This window comes from Brachionichthys hirsutus, chromosome 8, assembly GCF_040956055.1.
Source record: "Brachionichthys hirsutus isolate HB-005 chromosome 8, CSIRO-AGI_Bhir_v1, whole genome shotgun sequence".
NCBI classification, from domain to species: domain Eukaryota; kingdom Metazoa; phylum Chordata; class Actinopteri; order Lophiiformes; family Brachionichthyidae; genus Brachionichthys; species Brachionichthys hirsutus.
Genome location: NC_090904.1, coordinates 6,466,049 through 6,486,598, shown reverse-complemented (window position 1 = coordinate 6,486,598; position 20,550 = coordinate 6,466,049). Strand labels below are relative to the sequence as shown.

Below are 20,550 nucleotides of genomic sequence, written 5' to 3'. Positions count from 1 at the left end.
TCAAACCCCTGCTTGACAGCTCGACCTCAGGCTCAGATGCGCGTTTATAAGGAGACCGATATTACGCATGCGCAAAAAGCACGTTCGCTTAAATTGGTCCGTCGTTATCCGCTCGCATATCCAAGCTTTATTATTATTAGTATTATTATTATTATTATCTTGACCCAGCTCTTCCATGTGCTTATAATAATATTAGTATAATATAATTAATAGAGTATTATATTATTAACTCCAGCTCTCATTGTAACGAGGAAGCGCATGTTGGTGCGTTTTGTGATTGCCAGAGCGCGATGCCAGAGCGCGCCAGCCTTAACGCGCGCCATAAGGGTTGATGTGTGATAGATTGTAGCAGATAAATTTCATCCAGCAGGAAAAAAACACGTTTTTTTAATCGTGTTGGACGCTTTGTAGGGATCGGCAGGCCGGTGAGGCGCGGGCACGTTCTGTATTACACAGAAGCAGACACGGGCAAGACTAACTGTGGGCGGAATGGAAAGGCACAAACCAGAAGAAGTCTACAATTGTGAAAACTCAAATCTCAACCAACAGCGTGTCATTCCATTTGAAGCTCGGGTTTAAGTCACTGGGGTGTTTCTTGCACCAGCAACACGTTGGTCTGAGGAGGGCTCTATGCCTCTATGTGTTGTATTATTTACACAATGTGGAGCTGACTGACTCTAAATATTGTTTGTTATTGCAACCCAGTGATCAAGACTAAAGTGCAGGCTTGCTGTCTGATGCTCATGCGTCTTCTGTCCCTCAGCTCCTCAGCGCTCCATCTCCTCTGTTAAACAGAGGAACAATGATGTGGGACAAACTGTGTTGGCTACTGGCCCTGCTGGCCCTATCATCTGGGGCGCTGCCCTCCTTCATCGAACCCCTCTCTGCTCCCAGGATCTTCCTGTCCTTCAAAGGTAAGGCAGATTCTGTGTTTGTGACCCAGTTGGTTTTGTTTCTGGGTTTCTCTACGTATTGAGGATTGATCACTGCTGTTAAAACCCACATCTATCACCATCTAGCGCATGTATGTCAGTAACAGGAACGAGTAAACTAAGCTGGAATCCTTGCTGGGAAAGCCTTTATTCCATCAGTGCCTCACAGAGAGTTTGAACGTGTGCTGATGGGAGAACTGCTTGATGAGAAAGAAGAGATGTGCTGCTGATTTTCCTGACTGGCCCAGGCCAGATGTGATCTCCTAATTGCTGGACTGCCATTCTTTCCCACAGAGGCATTTGTGTGACCTCAGCTTCCTCCTGAAATCAAGTCAGATTTAACACTTGGCTGGTTTACGCACTCAGGGCGCAGACTCTGCGTGTTATGAATGTTTGTCAGGGCCCGTGAGACCCTGTGTGTGTGTGTGTGTGTGTGTTGAACTGTCCTGTCAGAAAGGTCCCAGTGGTACGCCGAGTTTGGGGTTTGTCATTCCAGCGATTGCAAAGCCTTCGTGTCCAAGCAGGGCTCCTGGGGGTTTTTTTTTATCTGCAACTGAATGTGAGCGTTAACGAGCTTGTGTCACCAGGAGTTTTAATAGAAGCACTTAATGGGAAATGGAACTTTTTCTGCAAATAACATTGAAAATAATCTTTTTTCTGTATCAACTATGGGCTGTTAAATTAAATGTCCACATTTCTTGTAAAACCTGCAATAGCAGAGATAATTACTTCCACTCTGCTTGATGCTAATCCAGGCTGTGGGGTTCTGCTACACTCCTGAAAGCTTTGACCTGAAAGGTTTTTGTCAGTGACAGTTCCGCGGTTTTCTTCCTCTGCCTCAGATGCTTTGTTTATGTGTTTCCTTTCCTCTCTCTTCATCCCTCTGATCCCATCTCCTTCTCTCTGTCTCTAATCGAGTTGGATGTCACACTCCAGCGGACTCACATTTACTTGGTGGAATTCCTTTTTCATTCTTTTAATCGAATTTCTACCTGTTTTTAATTCGTTTTTGAAGTTAATCTGTCTCACAGAGCTCCCTCAGATAGCTAGAGACAAAACATGCGACCTCACCAGTGCAGACCATAATTGTATTACATTTACACCATACTGCTGAGGATAGCTCTGTAATATGCTTTCACCATTATCTTTTGACATCCCACTGTACTTGCCCATATCATTTATTTTAGGATTGATGGAGTCTGTAAAGTATGGGCATCAAGAGTGTTTCATAGACATAATTAAGATAATTGTTAATGAGAATGTCAGTTTTAATGATGAAACAAATTAAGGCTACAAGCTGCTAATAGAATCACTTTTGTTTCCAGAGCATGACATTCTCTCTACAATCTATCATTTCCCATTGATTATTTTTATTGTGTCAAACTGGAACACAGCATAGTCTTCTGGCTGAAATCCAAGAATCCAGAAAATCCTTTGTTTATGGTTTTCAAATAGTTACCCTCTGTTAAAGCAAAATAGAGTGGCTTAAACATGATATATTGTGCAGTATATATTCAGTATTAGTGCTGTATCAATTGGGAATCTGTTTAAATGCTTGGATTTCTGTGGAACTATTTATATAATATTCCAAATGTCCTAAATCTTTGCATCACTAAAAGCTGAAGGCTTTTCATGCTAAATGCTGAAATTGCATGTACCGGTATCATCACATAAAGTTTATTTTCTAAAAGTGACTAAGAAAATACTGTATTTTGAAATGTGAAATGGAATTGTGAGAGTTATGCAGTCTCTTGCAGTTAGTAAAGTAGCCACTGAGTGTGTTAGTGCAGGTTGAGCTATTAACTGTGATAAGCACCAAGAGAGCAAACACAGGCTAAGACCAAAGGAATGTCCCTTTTAGGATCACAGGAATCGATCATCAACCCAGACTTCAAAAGAGTTGAAAATACAGATGCACACACACACACACACACACACACACACACACAAACCACAGGCTTCAATGCTCTCCTTTTGTCACTTCATAACCCTTAACATAACCCACATCCAATTCATGGGTGACATTAGACACACAAAAGATCCCATCTGTGTCGGCTTATCATAAAAGACTGGAAAAAGGCCACCTTAGATCAGCTGCTGGGAACTCCTATATTTACTTTTAAACAAGGTCTGTAATCACATGCTATTTCAGTGTGTGGGGGCTCTGCAAGGTTGTGACCCTTCAAACAGAAGCCAGTCCCACCCGAGGTTAACTGCCCTCAAACTGTGGGAGAATGGCACCATATTAACAAGTAATAGCTTGTCACTCCTAATCCTCAGGCACATTTGAAAGTGTTTAACTTTGTTTTCCTGCAACCTTTTTAGTTCTCAGTGGAACACCTGGGTACAAGGTTAGCTCTGAGAAGAAAGCCAGACAAAGGCAGGCAGTCCTATAATTGGACTAGTCCCTAATGGACAATCTTCGGGTTACTCCAGCCGCTGCCCCCCCACCTCACTCCTTGACAGTCTTTTTGTCCCACTTAATGGGTCGATTGTCACAGACGAACAAAGACTCCTCTATCTGCTCATCTCTCCAGAGAGTTTTCACGGTTAAGATCAGAGGTGAGGAGACGTCCTCCATGTCTTTACTCCTTGAATAATTAGGAGCAGTTACCGAGTTTGAACTCGACATCCCTTCTGTCTGACTCTACAACTTAGACCTCGTTCTGTCCTACTCGAGGTTAATGTAGGAAAACTAAACCAAGTTTAAACACAAATACTTTCTTGTTACAGTCCCAGGGATGTAAAGTAAAAAGACAAAAGTGATTGCAAGCCTTTGACACATTTCTTTTTGTGGTGTTGCTTCAATTGTCTTGACCTGTTTGCATCAAAATATGATGCACAGATCTGTATTATGATTAGCTAATCATCAGGGAGGCAACAAATCCATTCAGTCTGTGAGAATGCTGTTCTAATATCCTAATATCGCTCTTTCCTTCAGCTGCAGAAAATATGTAATTCGACAGCAACAGCATTAGGTCACATTTCACATTGTCGTGCATTATATTATAGACAACAGAGAAGTAAAAAAAAAAGAGATTAATGACGGTGATGATGAGATTTACTTACATGAGTCATATTTGGATGATAGCCAAAGTGTATTAATCATTTAGAAATGCATCATTATTCTGGTGGTCAGTAATGAGAATCATGTGTTGTGTAGTGCTAATGTCATGTATTTTGCACATTGAACACTTATTTAACATATGGAAGTGGTCAGTTAGACTGAATACTGAAGAATTAATTTTAAAGATGGTATTGTTTTAAATGTGCTGCAACATTTCGGAAACACGCAACTCTTATTACGGAGTGATATGTTTCATTTTGAAAAACAAGCAGTACTGGTTTGCTGGTTATCCCCTAAAGCAAATATGTTTATTTTTTTAATACGCCCAGCCAAAGTCCATTGTGCACTGAACCACTCACATTATCTCGTGTGTGTCCTCTTTGTCCTCCATCTACCAGTTGTGTTTGTTCCCGTCTGTCTCAGCAGACAGTCAATAAGGTAACATGTGCCACAGTCTCTCCTTCATTCCAACTGGAAGAGCTTCTGGACAGAAACCTTGGACATATCTCGTGTTCGTGCTGCTGCTCATTCATTCATGCTGTACCGTTGGCATGCATCACATCGACAACAAAACACAACAGCCTGTAGTTCTGGACTCCATCCCGACTCCATTATCTCCATTAGAGAATGTCAAGGTGCCGAAAAGTGTTTCCACATGCTAATGGATGCTGACTGTCACATGCAAGCCTGCAGCAGTTAGCTACTTTCTCCTTGGAGATGCTGCTGGTGGAGGAGGTGGGGGGGAGGGGGGGGGGGTGCATCCCAGCAACCTCTGCTCTGCAGGATACATCCTGTCAAACTGATTATTCAGGAGAGAGAAACAAAAGGCGACAGCTCCATTGCTAAATATAGTGTCCGTCTCATCTGTTTCTTTTTGTTTTTATCACCCTCTCCTCCTCTGCCTTGTCATCTCCTCCTCTGCCTTTACTCCGTACTCACACAGTCTGTATTTGCTTGTTGATATGAGGAGGAGAGCACCCAGTGTGCCCTTAATAGAGGAGAGGGGGGCCCTCCTCAGTGACCAGACTTGCCTTGGGGGCGAAGGTGCAACAGTGATGGAGTAAAGGAATGATGGACAAAGACGGGACGAGCACACCAGCCCAGCTAAAGCACTTAGCTCGCATGCCTGAAAGGAAATACTGTGCCTCCTTTGTGTAACCATTTGAAGTCATTTTACCTCCCTAAATTGCTCACTTCCTATCCTTTAATGATATCACAGAGATATATGTAGGCACAAATCGCTGCTCCCAGTGAAAAGCTCCAGATTGAAAACAGTTTGCCGTGATTTGAATATTTCCTCTGAGCTGCTGAGCAGAGCTGGTGCCTAACTCCTCATTAATGCCGGAATCTCCCCACGGCGCTAAAAAATGTACAACATCCAAATGAAACGGTAATCACGTGGCTATTTATTATTCCAGTCTTTAGCTATTAAGCATTTTAATCATAGATGTAATTATTTGTTCTGGGGGAGGAGCCGATCTAATCATCCGGCCTTGGAATAAGGTTGTGAGACTCGATGAAGCTCCAAACAGACAGGAAGCATAATGTCTGTATAAATGTGGCGCAAGATCTTTGGCATTAGTGCATCAAGAGCTGACGCTATAGCACTCTTGAGTCAAGTCAAACGAGTGTATGCAGTCTCACTTCTTTCTGTCGACAATACCTTAAACTAGACACACAGAGGCCGTGATAGAAAAGAGAGGTTGTGTATCGCATTGTGTAGATTATTATAGACACAACAGGTATTCAAATGGATTAGTGATTTGAGTAACGGGAAACTAGTAGCCCAGTAGAGGTTTATGTCTAGTAACTCTCCTGATTCAGCATTTGTCACGTTTATTGAAATTACGTTGTTTTTATCAGATTAGAGTCTCAATTGATCGGATAAGAAATGCAGTGCATATTGCATTAGAATTAAAATAATGTTTTCCTCTAAAATGTGGAGTGAAAGTGCAAAAGGTAAGAGCATGTAAATACACACACACACACAAAAAGAAGAATTAAGGATTCTACTTAAGTAAAGTATTTTAGGGTTATGGTTAGTACGTACTTCATTCCATCTAATCTGAACCCAAGGTGATGAAGTCAATTAGTATTGTATTAGTGGTTGCGTGCAGAGTTGACATCTTACTAAACAACCTGATATTTTATAACGGACTTTCATGCATTGAAACTTTATCTATATTAAAGAACTCTAGACTTTTGCTTTGTATGGATGTGTGATGTAGGTTGCACCTCATACAGCTGCACCGTTTATAAGCTCTGTACTCAGCCCCGCCGGTCCTCTGTGTTCCTCCACGTGTAAAGGGGGGCAACACTCAACAGGGGCTGAAAATCAGCAACACTGTGCTGCGAACATCCCGGTGCATGTTTGTGTTTTAGCTGCAGCCATTTTCTTTTCTTTTTTTGAAATCAAAATGTGACAGACAAGATAAAAATAGGTGGAAGCCATCTCTTTTTCTCATGTTTGAAGAACTTGATACGTTCACAGAGTCTTTTTTAGTGATGTTTTTTTAATTATTGGGATTCTGAGCACGTTACAGAGTTCACATTCTGGAAATTCTAAATAATCAAAATCTAAATAATCTGTGTAATGAGCAGAGGAGGGCTCATATTTTAATACGAAGGATATGATCAGTGTCACCACCTGCAGAAGAAGAACAGGAGGCCAGTGCAGGTGAAAAGGACAGTTGTTGTGGTTGGAGACAGAGTTAGAGAGTGGAATGGCAAGAATCGGAGTGACAGGGAGGAATGGGAGTCTTTTAATATTCATGTCTAGCTCATATACTTATGTGTTGTGTGTGTGTGTGTCTGTGTGCTCTCATCAGAACTTCTTTAAAGAGCTATATATGACACCGCTTTGGTGTAGTTGCCATAGCAGCATCAACCTGTCACTCTTCACAAAGTGAATCAGGTTCAGATGATTCCCTCCACAGCGGCGAGGTGGGATGTAATCACGTAGTTGTGCTTATTTCCCCTGATGTCTGCTGTCTCGTCTGCTCTCAGGAAATCCTCAAACAAAGCAGCGTCAAGGATGTAAGGCTTAATAAAAAAAATACATTTACTGAGACAATAGACTTTGATGAGGCCGCGTAGAGGTTTTGAATTTAGTGAGCAAATAAGTGGAGGTTTGGTTTGTCGCTTTGGAGGCTCCACCCGACTGGATGTGCGCTCCAGATGTGTGAATCTGTGGGGGTTTGTGGGTCAGCCTGAAATTAAGGAGACAGGGGGTCAAGGGTACCGCGCCATGTTTACTCAGACAACTATTGTTCATTATCATTTGTCTGTCAGTGTTGAGATCCTGTTACTGCAGTACCACTGACCTTGTTCTTATGGTGGCCATTGTAAACTCTTGGGTTGGGACACCCACTCAGGGTAATCACTGTCATATAGCTACACGTGTTGTATGTGTGTGTTTTTGTGAGTTCATGTCCAGTGTGACCGTACCACACTGGAGTCCTTAAATAAAGCAAAGCTTCCTTAGTTTTATCGCAGTTGGTTGTAGCATCTGGTTCAAATTTAAGTACAAGACAAAACCAGTTGTTATGCTTGGCATGTAAAATAATAAGAGCATCAGAACAGACAAAATACAAATACAGCCGACCGTGAAAATCTGGCTGAGCTGCATCAGGATGCACCAACCTTCTTAATCTTACCGTTTCTGGTAAGATTCCCAACATTTCCTGACAATTTCATCAAGATCCCTCTGAAACCTTCTGAGATATCTTGCTACCAGTCAGACAGACAGACAAGCAAAGAGACAAACCAACGAACCAACGCTGGTGATTATACAACAACCGCCTCGTAGGTAGTTATGTAATCCCTTTTGTTATCAGTAGAAGGATGCTGAGGATGGAACTGCCAGGGAACAGGGCTAGAGGTCGACCCAGGAGAAGATGCATGGACGTAGTGAGGGAGGACATGAGAGTAGCTGGTGTTGGGGAGGACGATGCAAAGGGCAGGGTGAAGTGGAGAAGGTTGATTTGCTGTGGTGACCTCTGACGGGACAAGCCGACAGGACAGTAGCTTTAATCCGTTTTGTGTTAGTTTAATATTACGTGTTTGTTGATAAAAGGTCAGATGCATAAAAACCTTTTTAAAACACTTATTTTTTTATTTTATAGACTCACTGATTAGTTTATGAGCTGATCAACATGTTTATGATGATGAACAACTCTTTTGTTGCAGACTGACGCTGAACAAAGGAATTGCTTTGGTTTATCAGTGATGACAACAGGAGTTTCTGATGAATGAGACATTACATAACAGCTGACAGACTGCCGGAGCGTTGGTATTGTGTCTATGAGGATTTTCTCTCCCCTCATCACGGTAATGTTATCTGAATTTGACGTGAGAGTCGACAGACTTGTTCCTCTCCCCACAGATGGAGACTAACATGTTGAACCTAGGGAACTTGTCTTGTTGTAACTCGGGCATCATCTGGGGGGACAGGAGGAAAAGATGGAGACAGAGAGACTGAACGACAGAGCGAGCCAGATAAGGAGTGCAGGAGTCAAAGCAAGGACTGTCAGTAAGATAAGGGGAGCGGAGGAAAACGTGAAGGGAGCAGAGGAGCAGACTCAGGCCGGACTGTGAGTGACAACAGACTCCAGGACGCACGCAAGTGCATTTATGTGTGTGTGTGTGTTGGACTGGGTTCTCTCAGCTGGTAAATGCTCGGTCAGTTCAGCTCTGTGCCAAAGGCCCGGCAATAGCCTTTGTGCTGCTGCAGGGTTTCATATCAGTGCACACGTTTAAATATGACGTCATCCACGTTGTACAAGAAGTCCTGTCATTTGACACCAGAGAACAACATATGTATTCCGAACCATGAAGCTATTCATCAACAAAATAAAGCGGTGTGAAAACGTTTTTGTAATAAAATGTCTTTTGCCGGAGTGTTTATGCGATCAGTCTCGCTCTGTGCCAGTTCGGCAAAGTTTTCTGGGGAGTGCTTCCTTTCAAAAATGTGAAGTCGAAGTCGCTTTGAAGCAGAAGCTGGCCAATCTCAAGCACTCACAACCTTATGAAATTATGCAGGTGTGGGAGATTCAGACTAATAGTCCATCAAACCTGTGTGTGTGTGTACACTATATGTTGGGTGAAGACCAAGTACCTGTCATTGTGATTATGGGAGAAATTAGGCCTGTGGTTGAGCCTGACCAGGATCCTGTGGGAGTTTGCCTGAGTATTGGATTAAAAGGGCAGAACATTCCTCCTTCTCTTCCTGCTCCTGTCAGAACTGTATTTCACATTTCAGCCTCAGCTCCGGCCCACTTTTGTACATTCTTCATACGTTCTCTCTGCAGGACACAAATTGGTGAAACCCAAGCCTCAGTCAGACGCTAACATCATTACCAACCCCACCATAAAGGTTTGCCATGTAAATGCTTGGTAAATAGCGCAGCCTCTCTTGTCAGATTGATCTCCCTTCAATCGGATTTGTATTCCCCATATCCCATTAGGTCCCGCGGCTTCAGGCATGTAATGCCTGAGTCTGAAGGTCAGACCTCTGAATGAGAGTATCTGCGTGGGCGTGAATCCCATGAACTTCCCTCATCCTGGTAGAACAGAGGAGAACCGAGCCAAGGTGGAACGGCAGAATGTGGTGGAGCATGAGGTTTCTGGCGCTTGTTTTCTGGGTTCATGCACTGATGGGCTTCCTGATAATGTGCCGACGGTGGAGGGGAGGAGATGGCCTCTCATCCCTGGTCATTGTGGCTGTTTCATTGACGTGATGCCAAGGTTTGTTTTTTTCCATGCCTGCTCCGGTCACGCCCCTTTGCCTCCAGTGCTTTGTTAGTCAGCCCTGTTCTCAGGAACCTTCTCGAGGTGTCCCTAATGGTATGTTGGCAGTGTTGTCCATAGTGTCTGGGCCGTATGCCTGTTTGACTGCATACATATGTATGAATGAGAAATAGGAGCAAGGGCCTCCTGTGTTGCTGTTGTTATTGTTGTTGTTGATGTTGACGCCTCACTCATCGCAGTGAATGGCTCGCTTGGTCTCAATAGAAGAGGGGCATTTGTGTGGGCTGGGTCCATCATTCATTTACTTCATTCACGTCCCCGGGGAAGCGGAGGGGGGGAGTGACATACAACAGTTGCATGGCATCACAGCTCAAAGCTCTTCTGTCCGTCCTTTTCCTCTCTCACTCGCTCTCTGTCTCTCAACATTCTCGTCTCTCCGTTTTCCTCCTCTTGGCACAGACGCTCAAACAGTCATCAGTTGAACATTGGCCATGATCCCGCGCTTTCATGTTCTGTAGGATTTTGTTTTAGATGAATTGATACGCTCCTCTGGACCATGTGCTTCACCACGCTACGATGATGCAAGACCACCGACGGGCCCCTCAGGGAGCTTATAAGAAGCAGCAACTCCTGGCACAAACACAGAGACGCAAAACTTTTTTTACCTCGGCTGACAAATCTAGTTTTAATGTGGTCGACTCAGTTAAGAGTCACAAAGAGGAAACAGAAAGCCAGCATTTGATACTGGGAAGACTTCCAACCCAAATGATGCCTTGTTCAGGCCTAATCACATTTAGAAAAGATAAAATTCTTGGAATTCATTAGTCTATGGCTTTTGATTATACTAATGTCAGTCAAGTAAAGGATTGTTGTCACAGCGTGAAATTTACCTTTTCACCACCATGGCCGGATTACACTGTCCTACAAAACCATCTATGCATGATTAATTATTCACAAACCGATGCATTCAGAGCCAAGTGAACCGTGAAATGACAGGAACTTCACCCCCACTGCATGCTGGGCTATTTACAACTGGGGTTTTTTTGTGTAAATGCATTGTTGTTTTGAGTTGGTAAAAACACATTCAAATGCAAGGCTTTGCAAATTAGTCTCACATCATTATTGTATTATTACATTTATTACAACGAACATCACTGAGCAGTTGTTTCAGGGCTTTACATAATGTGTGGAATTAGCTAACAGACATGTAGCTGCTCCAAAATCCCAGATGTTTTATTATGGTATTGTACATTCTGTACTACTATACTACTACTAATCTCTATACATGTGTAATTAATGGTTTGGAGTTGTTGGAAAGGGAACATTTGTCACTGCCCTTCACACACTTTCTGAATCAAAGCCCATTCAGTTTTTTCAAACAGACTCGGTGGGACTTTACTCTTTCATTTATTATTCAGATATTTTTGAAATAACCCAAAAATAAGTTCCCACCCCCTCCCAATTTTTTCTCGTTCGAATGTTGCAAGTAATTCACTACTGTATCAGATGATCATTACCAGATCACTGGATAAGTTACAAGAGAGAAATATGGCAAGCTGCAAACAGGACCTAAACTTGTCTTCTATTCAGACCTGATGAATGGAAAACAGATAAGAGAGATTAGGGAGTGTGTGTGTGCGTGTGTGTGAGAGAGAGAGAGAGAGACCGACCACTCTCTCTTGCTCTCTCGATTGCAGTTGTGGATCAGCTGTGTTTGGTTGCCTTATCAGTGCAGAGCGGATGGCGAGTCATTGATTTGTGAGAAGGTATGACGGGGGAAGATAAGAGGGTTTTTAGCCTCCATGCGTCTGTGCAATCACTGGCTTTCTTCAGCACCCGATGTGAGGATGGATGAGAGGACTCTGATTTCCCACTGTCACGCATGCTGCTTCCAAACCGATAAGGCTCCGGCATTCCTCACTATTTCGCTTTTTCTATTTGTATTCATATTATCTTTCTCATTCTCTAATCAGAACCGGTACTTCCAGATAAACATTTAAAACAATCATATTCACAGCATTATTGTCATGAATGCTGTATGTTTACCGTAATAACTTCATGCCTGATCTGTCCTTTGTATTGTTGTTTTTTTAATTCACCTTTACTGGTTTTTGTACTGTGCGGAGCCTACTTAATTCCATTGCATCACAGTGTGAAATGACAATAAAGTGCTTTATATATATATATATATTTATTAAAACTTTCTTTTGTCAGATATTTCCGAGCATCTTCCACTTCAATCGCGATGCACAGATTTTGTTGCTTTCAGCAGAAGAGTGAGCCTGAAGTTAAATACCCTCCAACCTCTGGATCCTACTGTAAAAAATGTCGAGTGTAAAATAGACTTGTGAGGTGCTCTTACTGGGCCACATTGTAAGTAGTTATTAGTTGAAAACGTCATTTCGACCATCAATAAAATGCCCAGGAATCACTCATTTTATGATTTACAGTTGATATTTTGTTGCTTGTAATCTGAGCATCAAGGTTTATTGTCCGTTTCATGCCTTGAAAGGAACGGTTCGCATTTGCCAGGGTCCAGGGTTATAGTGAAGGGCAGACCTGTCACCCAGTGCTTCAGCAACTTCTGCTCCCTCAACCAAGCATCCCGTTCAACCTGTTGATTTCAATTGAAAAACTTATCCTCATTAATATGAATGTATCGCAAAATGCATCTATTTAAATATCCTCTCCCCACAGATTCATTCTGCACAATGACCCTAATGGTCACGGGTGAGAAGAAGGTCAAAGGGTCGCAGGGTAGGATGTCCCATCTGTCCATCAAACATGAAAGACTCCAAATCAACAGTCACTGGGTTTTTTTTTTTTTAAATGGGAGGGGTGGGCGCGTCAGTCAGGGAAGGAGTGAAAAAGGCCACGGATTACACAGGCCAGACAATAAGCTATAGGTCTGTCAGCCTGTCACTCAACCCGACCTTGGGCAGATTTGCTTTAATTGCAGGCTGGGATGAGAGACTGGGGCCCACCTTCAGCAGACAATTCCCATTATCCATTATAGATATAATGGCTACCAACATGTTTCATCTTGACTGACATTTTTTTGCTCCTGAAGCACAAATTCAACCTATTGGAATGTAAGTCGCTGTTTTAGCGTGTAATTATTTCTCTGAGGAGGGTCCCCTCATCCTTGGAGTAATTATTTTTCCTTTATGCTGGGAGAGATCAAACCTATATAACATTCCGACTTTAGTTGATGCTTTGATTTGATTTGGTGGTTACGTGTAGAAACAATTCCAAATCTGATGGCAGAAAGGTGGTCTGATTTGACCTCTGCTAATCATGATGAGCTCTCATCATCTCACCTGTTCAAAACCTGCTGTTTTCTGCAACTGCATGGCTTCCTGTTAGATCCTAGATGTGTGCTAAATAAGTGACTTTATATTCTGTTTTCATTCAAATATGTTCCTAAAAACAGTTGATAGCTTTTTTTTTTTTGATTTCCACTGTTTGCATTACTTTCTGCCATCTTTCCTATCAAATCTGTGTCTCTGATTATGAGCTATATGAAATGTCATGTGTGCAAATGTGTTAAAACAATAGCTTACAGTTAAGCGAGATACATTCACAAGATGACTGATTCAGAGAGCCGCTGACATGCTGGTTGCTGCAGGCTGGTTGGAATATCAGTTTGTCAGTTCTAGCACATTGAACATGATTTTTGCTGTGTCGCCCAAACGTCACAGTGAAACTGGACTTTATGCAGGTGAAAAGGATTAACTCAAAGCCTACAGATAGACGCGCTGCATGTTCTGGGAAAGACTCAGTCCAACCTTACGAAATGAAACAGCAGCAAGGTAACTTGTCATGTTTATGGTGCTCATGCTGCTCTCACAGAAACATAATATTGTTCCTGACAGAATATCAGCAAGTTTTTGTTTTGAGAATATACTCAAAAATCATCAGGATGCTGTTGATTTATTGGTTTGTCTTAGAACAGCCGTGGTTGTAGCGATGAAGAGACTTGGAGTTTTTGCTCCATGTGTATTATACAAGCAGAATCAAATGAGGTCAACGGCTCATTTGGAACATGGTCGGTTACAAATGGACCTGATTTCTAAAGAGCATTTAAGAAATAGATAACAATGTTCTAGCTAATAACGAACAAAAGTATAGGCTATAGGATAGGAACGTTCTTATTGATTCTGATTAATCCATGCATGACAGGCATCGTCATATAGTCAAAATAACTTTTTGGAGATCTTGACTACAGATAGTCCTCATTTAACAATGCACTTGTTAAACGAGGACTCTGAGTTACAGCGGGCTTTCCGAAATGTAAAAGCATGGGTTTATTGGAAAATGCAAATAAAGAGTCAAAAAAAAAAAAAGCATGTGTTTAGCGACAAGGAAAAGCTGCAGTCGTATAGTTTTATTAGCTGTTGATTTGTGCCAAGCGACTTCATGTGCCCTCAATCAAAAATGGGATATTACACTGTGGGAAATGTAGTCTAAAGGATTTTACGTTTGTTTTGCATTTTGATTTTCAGTTATCTTGAACAGGACATTAACATTCAATGGCTGTGGAAGCCAATGTCAGTCTTAATGGTAAACCTGGAGCTCGCCATTGATTGAACCAAGCCTGTCAGACAGATGAACACAGCCCCAACATACCTGGTCTCAAGTACACCATCTGAGAACCATGAAGCAGAATACAGCAACAAGCCGATCACAGGCAGTGGCCTGATTGTGGGATTTTGTTTGGGGTTGTCCCGTGGCTGTCACACAACATTAGTGCACAAGGCTCAACAAGAGGTCTGTGCTGACACGTACCTGGTCAAGGGGTGACCCTGTCTTTGTCTAGCAGCAATGTGGGGTCAAGTGGGTGTGTGCATCAGCAGGGTATAGTATGTGTGTATTATATTGACCATGCATAGGCAGATAAGCATCTGGCATTCTCCCATTAGAATGTAGCATGACAGCGTCACAGACTACTTCTCCTGCTTGGCAGTGTGTGACTGAAAGAGTGTTTTGATTTCACACCACAAACCTCTACATGAACACAGTGTTTCATGCTCGGTTTTAGGATTAAACACACACAAAACACACTCTATGCAATGCTGTGCCTTTAATGAATTCTCCATGAGCCTGTCTACCCTGCTGTATTAATACCTGTTTTGAATTTCTGTGTTGTTTAGGATCAAAAACCTTTCCAGACTCTCTCGGTTGCGTGGACGTAGAAGACACAAAAAAAAAACATCCCCCAGCTCAGTTCTAGCAATTTACCGGTTTTGCTTTCCTTCTTATCTCTATTTACCGTAACAATAAAAAAAAACACCACATGGTGTTGTTGCTCCAAGGAGACAAGGTATAACAACTGTAGTAATTGAATTGAATCACCTTTGGAGAAAATTGCCCTAAACTTGGACAGCATTTTGATGGAAGCCAGACTGTTGACTCTCATTAGATACACCCCCTCACAATCTTTGTTCTCTCCATGGTAAAGTTACTTTTGATGGATGAAGCACAGGCCTGACAGTCATAGCTATATACATCATCACTGCACTCATTGTGCGCACGTTTCCCTCATCAGATTGCCTCTTCCACCTGCGGCATGCTGGGTGCCAAAGAAAGGTGCTTGTGTTACCTCAAAGAGTTGGTATGCAGACGGGGGGCTAGTGGATGCAATGGATGCAGGATCAGACATGAAAAAGGAAGGTGTGAGAGGAAGCTAGGTGATAAATAAAACAGCACTAACTAGGCATAGAGATGAAGATCTAAGATAGATGGGAATGCTGTAAATGTTTGGTGAAGCTGTATGCGTGACAACCCTGAAATATCTCAAGGCTGGCGGAAATGCTCAGGCAATCTAAGGCGGTTGATGCAGGCCTGCACAGTGATTAATGGATACAGAGATGTTTGTTTCTTCATCACTCGTCACCGAGCGATGATTCGGTTCAGTTTGTGAAAAACAACGTTTTGATTATCTGACGACTATCATCTGTCTTAAACTGAAAATCATCCAAATGAATGCATGAAGGAGATGTTGAAAAGAGAGCGCATGTTTTTATTTAATATATGAGAGTTTGGAGTTTAACTGCAGCTGCATCTTAGTATCATATGGAGTTCAACCGTATCTGGACAAGCCATGTGTGACTATTTTCTCCAGTTGATGTTTTTTTGACCTGCATGGATATTTCACTCTCGTCTTCTGATTGCTGGAGGCCGAATCCTAATCCCGGTTTCCATGCACCTACCTTTGTGTCTGCTCATCACGTCTGTCCACAGCACCTCCGCCAAGTACAGTAATACCTCAACATACGAGCGTTCCGAGATACGAGCCAGCCTGCGAGCAATATTTTGCATTGAGATGCGAGGATAAATTTGAGATACAAGCCGCTTCCAGATGCTGACGCTAAATGATGATGATTATGAATATATTTATTAGATAGAATGTTAGAGCAGTACAAGTACAGTCACACAGTAGCATGTATTACAGTACAAGTACAGTCAAACATCCTGTCTAAGAGGAGCATTTCAAAAAAGCCCTTGCAGTCTTGTTTCTGGTGAAAGTCCTTTGTACGTAATTCATCGACATTCATGGCCGAGTGCTGCGAGCACGCTTCACTCGTTCAGTGATTTTCATATCAGTGAATATTCTTTATAATAAGTGATGGATCCAAAGAAAGCGAGAAGCAAAGATAGCAGTGAGAAGAAAAAATGCATGATGATGATGATGAAGCATGTAATTATTGATCAACGTGACCGTGGTGTCCGCAGAAGTGATTTGGCACCAATAGTACGAGCGGAGTACATCGACGATATGTACAATCCTCAAACAGAAGGATGCTATCAACAACTCAAAGCCTTCCAAAGGCAGAACTATTATGTCTTGGTTTATGTAAGTGTAAAGGTACAATTACGGAATAAAGTGTCTACGTACCGTCCTACTCTCCCTCTCCCTCCCTCCTCCTCCGCACTTTACACCGCTGTTAGCTGCTATAGTAAATGTAAAAGTAAAAGTACACTCAAAATAAAACCACATTTTATATTACAGCAAAACTATATATATATATATATACATATTATATTATTGTATGTGTGTGTGTGTGTGTCTATATAATAATTAAAAACGTTTTTTTTCCCATTGTCATTAGTTTTGATTTGAGTGTTTAGAAACGGATTCATTTTTTTCTGTTATTTTAGATGGGAAACATTTATTTGACATACGAGCGAATTGAGCTACAAGCTCCGTCCAGGAACGAATTATACTCGTATGTCAAGGTATTACTGTTTTCTCATTACTTCTTTCTTTTCTTTTAAATGGTAAATGTGAGAACTTTCTCTGTTTCCACTACTGCTCTCTACCCAAGCTGGCAGTGAGTCTTTGTGTATTTGGGCACCATTTTGTCCTCCATCCACCTCATGATTAGAATACACATCGGAGAACCTCTTTGTGCCTTTGTGAGCTGTGCTTTTTACCCCTCCAGCAGCAGTGGCGAGGAGCAAAACTCTATGAGTTGGCTACATGTAGCAGCACTCCCAGCCTTCCACTCAGAGTTTCCATTGCTCCTCCTGCCTGCTTTGATAAATTGAAGTTCTTAGGCTAACTGTCAGCCTTCTCTGCCCATGGGACTCCTCCCTCCATTCTCACTCATCTACCACACCATTTACCATTGTGGGTGAAAAATGACCATGGGGAATATAGTCAGTGTTTAGAACTGGGCTGGATAGGTGAACACCCAAAGAGGGCAGAGGTGGCTGCTGTCCCCAGCGGACCAAGAGTCAACATTTGCTGCTAATGGTCTCTCTAAATTTACCTCCTAATTACCCATCGCGTATTGCCCCCCCAGCTAAAAAACACATTGGCCATGACCTTGATAGAAGAGAAAGCAAGAGGGCACACTGAAAATAAAGCTTTGTCCAGCTCTGGTTAAAATCAGCGTGAAGAGAACTGCCTTATCAAAGTTTTGTCTTAGGAACTGGGATAAAGGATTCTGAGAGACCCATGAATGGAAATGAAGAGACCCTCATGAGAACACTTTGTGCATCTGGGTGTGTTTTAGTGCAGCTGAGAGAGAGAGTGTTTGTTCTGAGTACCAGGTTAGAGGTCAGCCAGCGAGAGGATTTTCACTCATTCGTGCCAGCTCCGTCTCATTATTCAGCCCTATCCATTATCCCTCTAAACTATGTTGTCACCACTGACCGCCACCATCATCCTGACCAGCCGGCTGCAAGCGGCAGCAGAGCTGCAACAACAAACACAGATTCATCATGTTTACACCAGTTCCAGCATCTGCACAACCCCAATCCCACACACACACAAACATTTGGGCGTACGATGGTGAGTTGAAGACCCACACAGTGTCTTGGGATTGAGTGAGCTGTAAACAAAGTAAGGAACAGTCCAGTGTTTATGGTGTTTTCCAAAATCTTATGGCGAGAGAGACTCTACTCCACCCCCCCTTCTCTCAACCGTCCCACCATGGGATCACAATGACCACCCTGATCTCGCTCAACCCTGCATGGAGCAGGTTCCCTGCCTGACCCCCCCCCCCCCCCCACACACACACACACACACACAAAAAAGAAAATCCTGATTATGCTGAAGTGTGTAAAGAGGGGAGGGAGGAGCTTTCACTTCAGACCCATCATGTCCTTTAACCTTTCACCTGCTGTCCTGCCAGAATATTGAGGGCAGCTTTCTATGGCACCAGTAAAACCACTGGTTGTAATTCACAAGGATTGTAGTCTGCACACTGTGGTGGTGATATTCACAGAATGCAAAGTCTTCACTTTTTTGCTGGACTGCTTGTCTGGACAGTAAATACACCTAATAATTAAACAGCACACAGTTTTATGTAATCGCTGCATGACATGGAATTTGGAACACTTACAGAAAAATGAAAAATCTTTTGCATCTATACTTCCCTCATTTCCCCAGCATCATCTTTTCATTACTATGCACATGTTTTGGTTTGCAGACCAGAGTTAAGGGAAAGACACTCAATGATCCTTCTTGCCAGAGATATTCGCTCATCCTTTATTTATCTTTGTTCTACTACCTCATCTCCAGGAAGTGAAGAGGAAGTGAATATGTGCTTAAATGGATCTTTCACTTCACTTGATTTATGCACTGGGAGACAGGTGTCCCTGATTTGATGTGAGGATCAAAGAGCTCTACTTTTATTTCTATTTATAGACACACATATGCACACGCACAAACACACACACACACACACACGCACACTATCATCTGCAGGCAAGGGTGAACAGCATCTGAGTGACAGCATCCGGTAGCTCCGAGATAAGAAATAATCTGGTGCCAATTATTTGTCCTTGACAGGCGCAAGTAAGCGGCAATCAGCTCCAGTGACATGTGTTCTGAGTCAATAGTTCTGTCCTCAGTGGGTGGCGAGAAGCTGATTATGAGGTGTCGAACAGCAGCAAACACAGCGCTGCGACAGGTTTGGCTGATAAGGCTTCCCACTGCTTTTCAGCTACGCCGATGTTTGCAATGACCGCCGGTACGTGCACCAAAAATAAACTGGACTCAGACATTCAGCATGAACTTGGGATTTGCATTCCACACAAGCTGACTTGATACATCTGAACAATCAGACTTTCAGGATGGCCCATATTAGACTACCTGTGGGTCATTCCTTTTCTTTTGGGGAATACTCTTTAGTTATGCATCACGTTATCATTAATCCTCATGTCTGTGTGCATGAAGGTAGATCTCCTCGATCACATATTGGTAAAGACAATCTGCATTTAGACACAGTCATTCACGCATGGCTGCAGACAAGCTCCAGCAAGGTGAGGCCACGCCTCTGCTTAATAAGAATGTGAACATGAGTAGATTGGGGAATTCAGACAACATGCCGGTGACGCTTGGGCAGGTATTTAGGATTTTATGCTGTCTGATTCCTCAGCCCCCCCCCCCCCACACACACTTGGGGGGGGGGGGATGTGAAAGGCCGATAGTGGCGTAAGATGAAATAGCAGTCGTGTCCAGGAGCTGCATCTGTCATCATCTCCTAACAAAGCGGAGGTCCTACATGTCCCTGTGAGGATGACCGAGGAAGCCAGACAAAGGTATGAAGCTTTGCTGAAAGGCAACATACCTTTGCTTCTGAACAGAGCTGGAACTGACCACAATGCACATCAACAGGTCGACAGACAACAGGCTAAGCTTACAAGATGTCCTTATTCTGGAGCAGAAGTTGAAACAGCTTAAGTATCATCCCTCATAACAATATCAGAGAGCTCAGCATGTAAAAGCTGAAAAGGAAAAAAACAAAACTAGTTCGCTCTGTTAGCCAGCGTGTCTGGGAATGATTACGAAGACCATTCTCGGAAACTTGGTGATAAACACCAGATCCTCAGGTCTTCACAGACGGATCCTTGTAGCCTTTCCTTGCTGAATTTGCCTACTTGTTCTAAAGTCAACAGTTTAACGCAATGTCAAGGCCCTGTTTCATGACATGGATAATGAAGTTGTGCTAACAACAGAGTTTTTGAGCACTTTGAGGTGGGCTGTTGTATCAAACTCCTTATCTCACCATGATACAGCCGTTATTTCAAAGGAAAGGTGTTTTAACATGTCTCATAGAGATGTTACAGTTCTCCTGTAAACAAGGTTACCCCTTCATTTTCACATATATATGCAGTATATCTACAAAAGAGTCAATGTATGCTGAAGAAACAAAAAACATAATCAGCCATGTGCATGTCTCCATTGACTATTCTATACTGTTTCCATATCTTGATTCTTGTATCGTCAGTATACATAAATTATTTATCAGGCTGACATCCATGGGAAGAGAAACTCAGCCAAATATATCA

General features: G+C 42.6%; 1 protein-coding gene across 1 annotated transcript in view; it reads left to right on the top strand.

Annotated features, from left to right (window-relative positions):
- Positions 1-802: 802 nt before the first annotated feature.
- LOC137898226 (semaphorin-3F-like) overlaps positions 803-20,550 on the top strand; it is a 39,260-nt gene continuing 19,512 nt past the window's right edge. The window contains exon 1 of the mRNA XM_068742236.1: positions 803-914. Within this exon, the coding sequence (XP_068598337.1) occupies positions 803-914 (112 nt within the window). The remainder of the gene's footprint in view (positions 915-20,550) is intronic.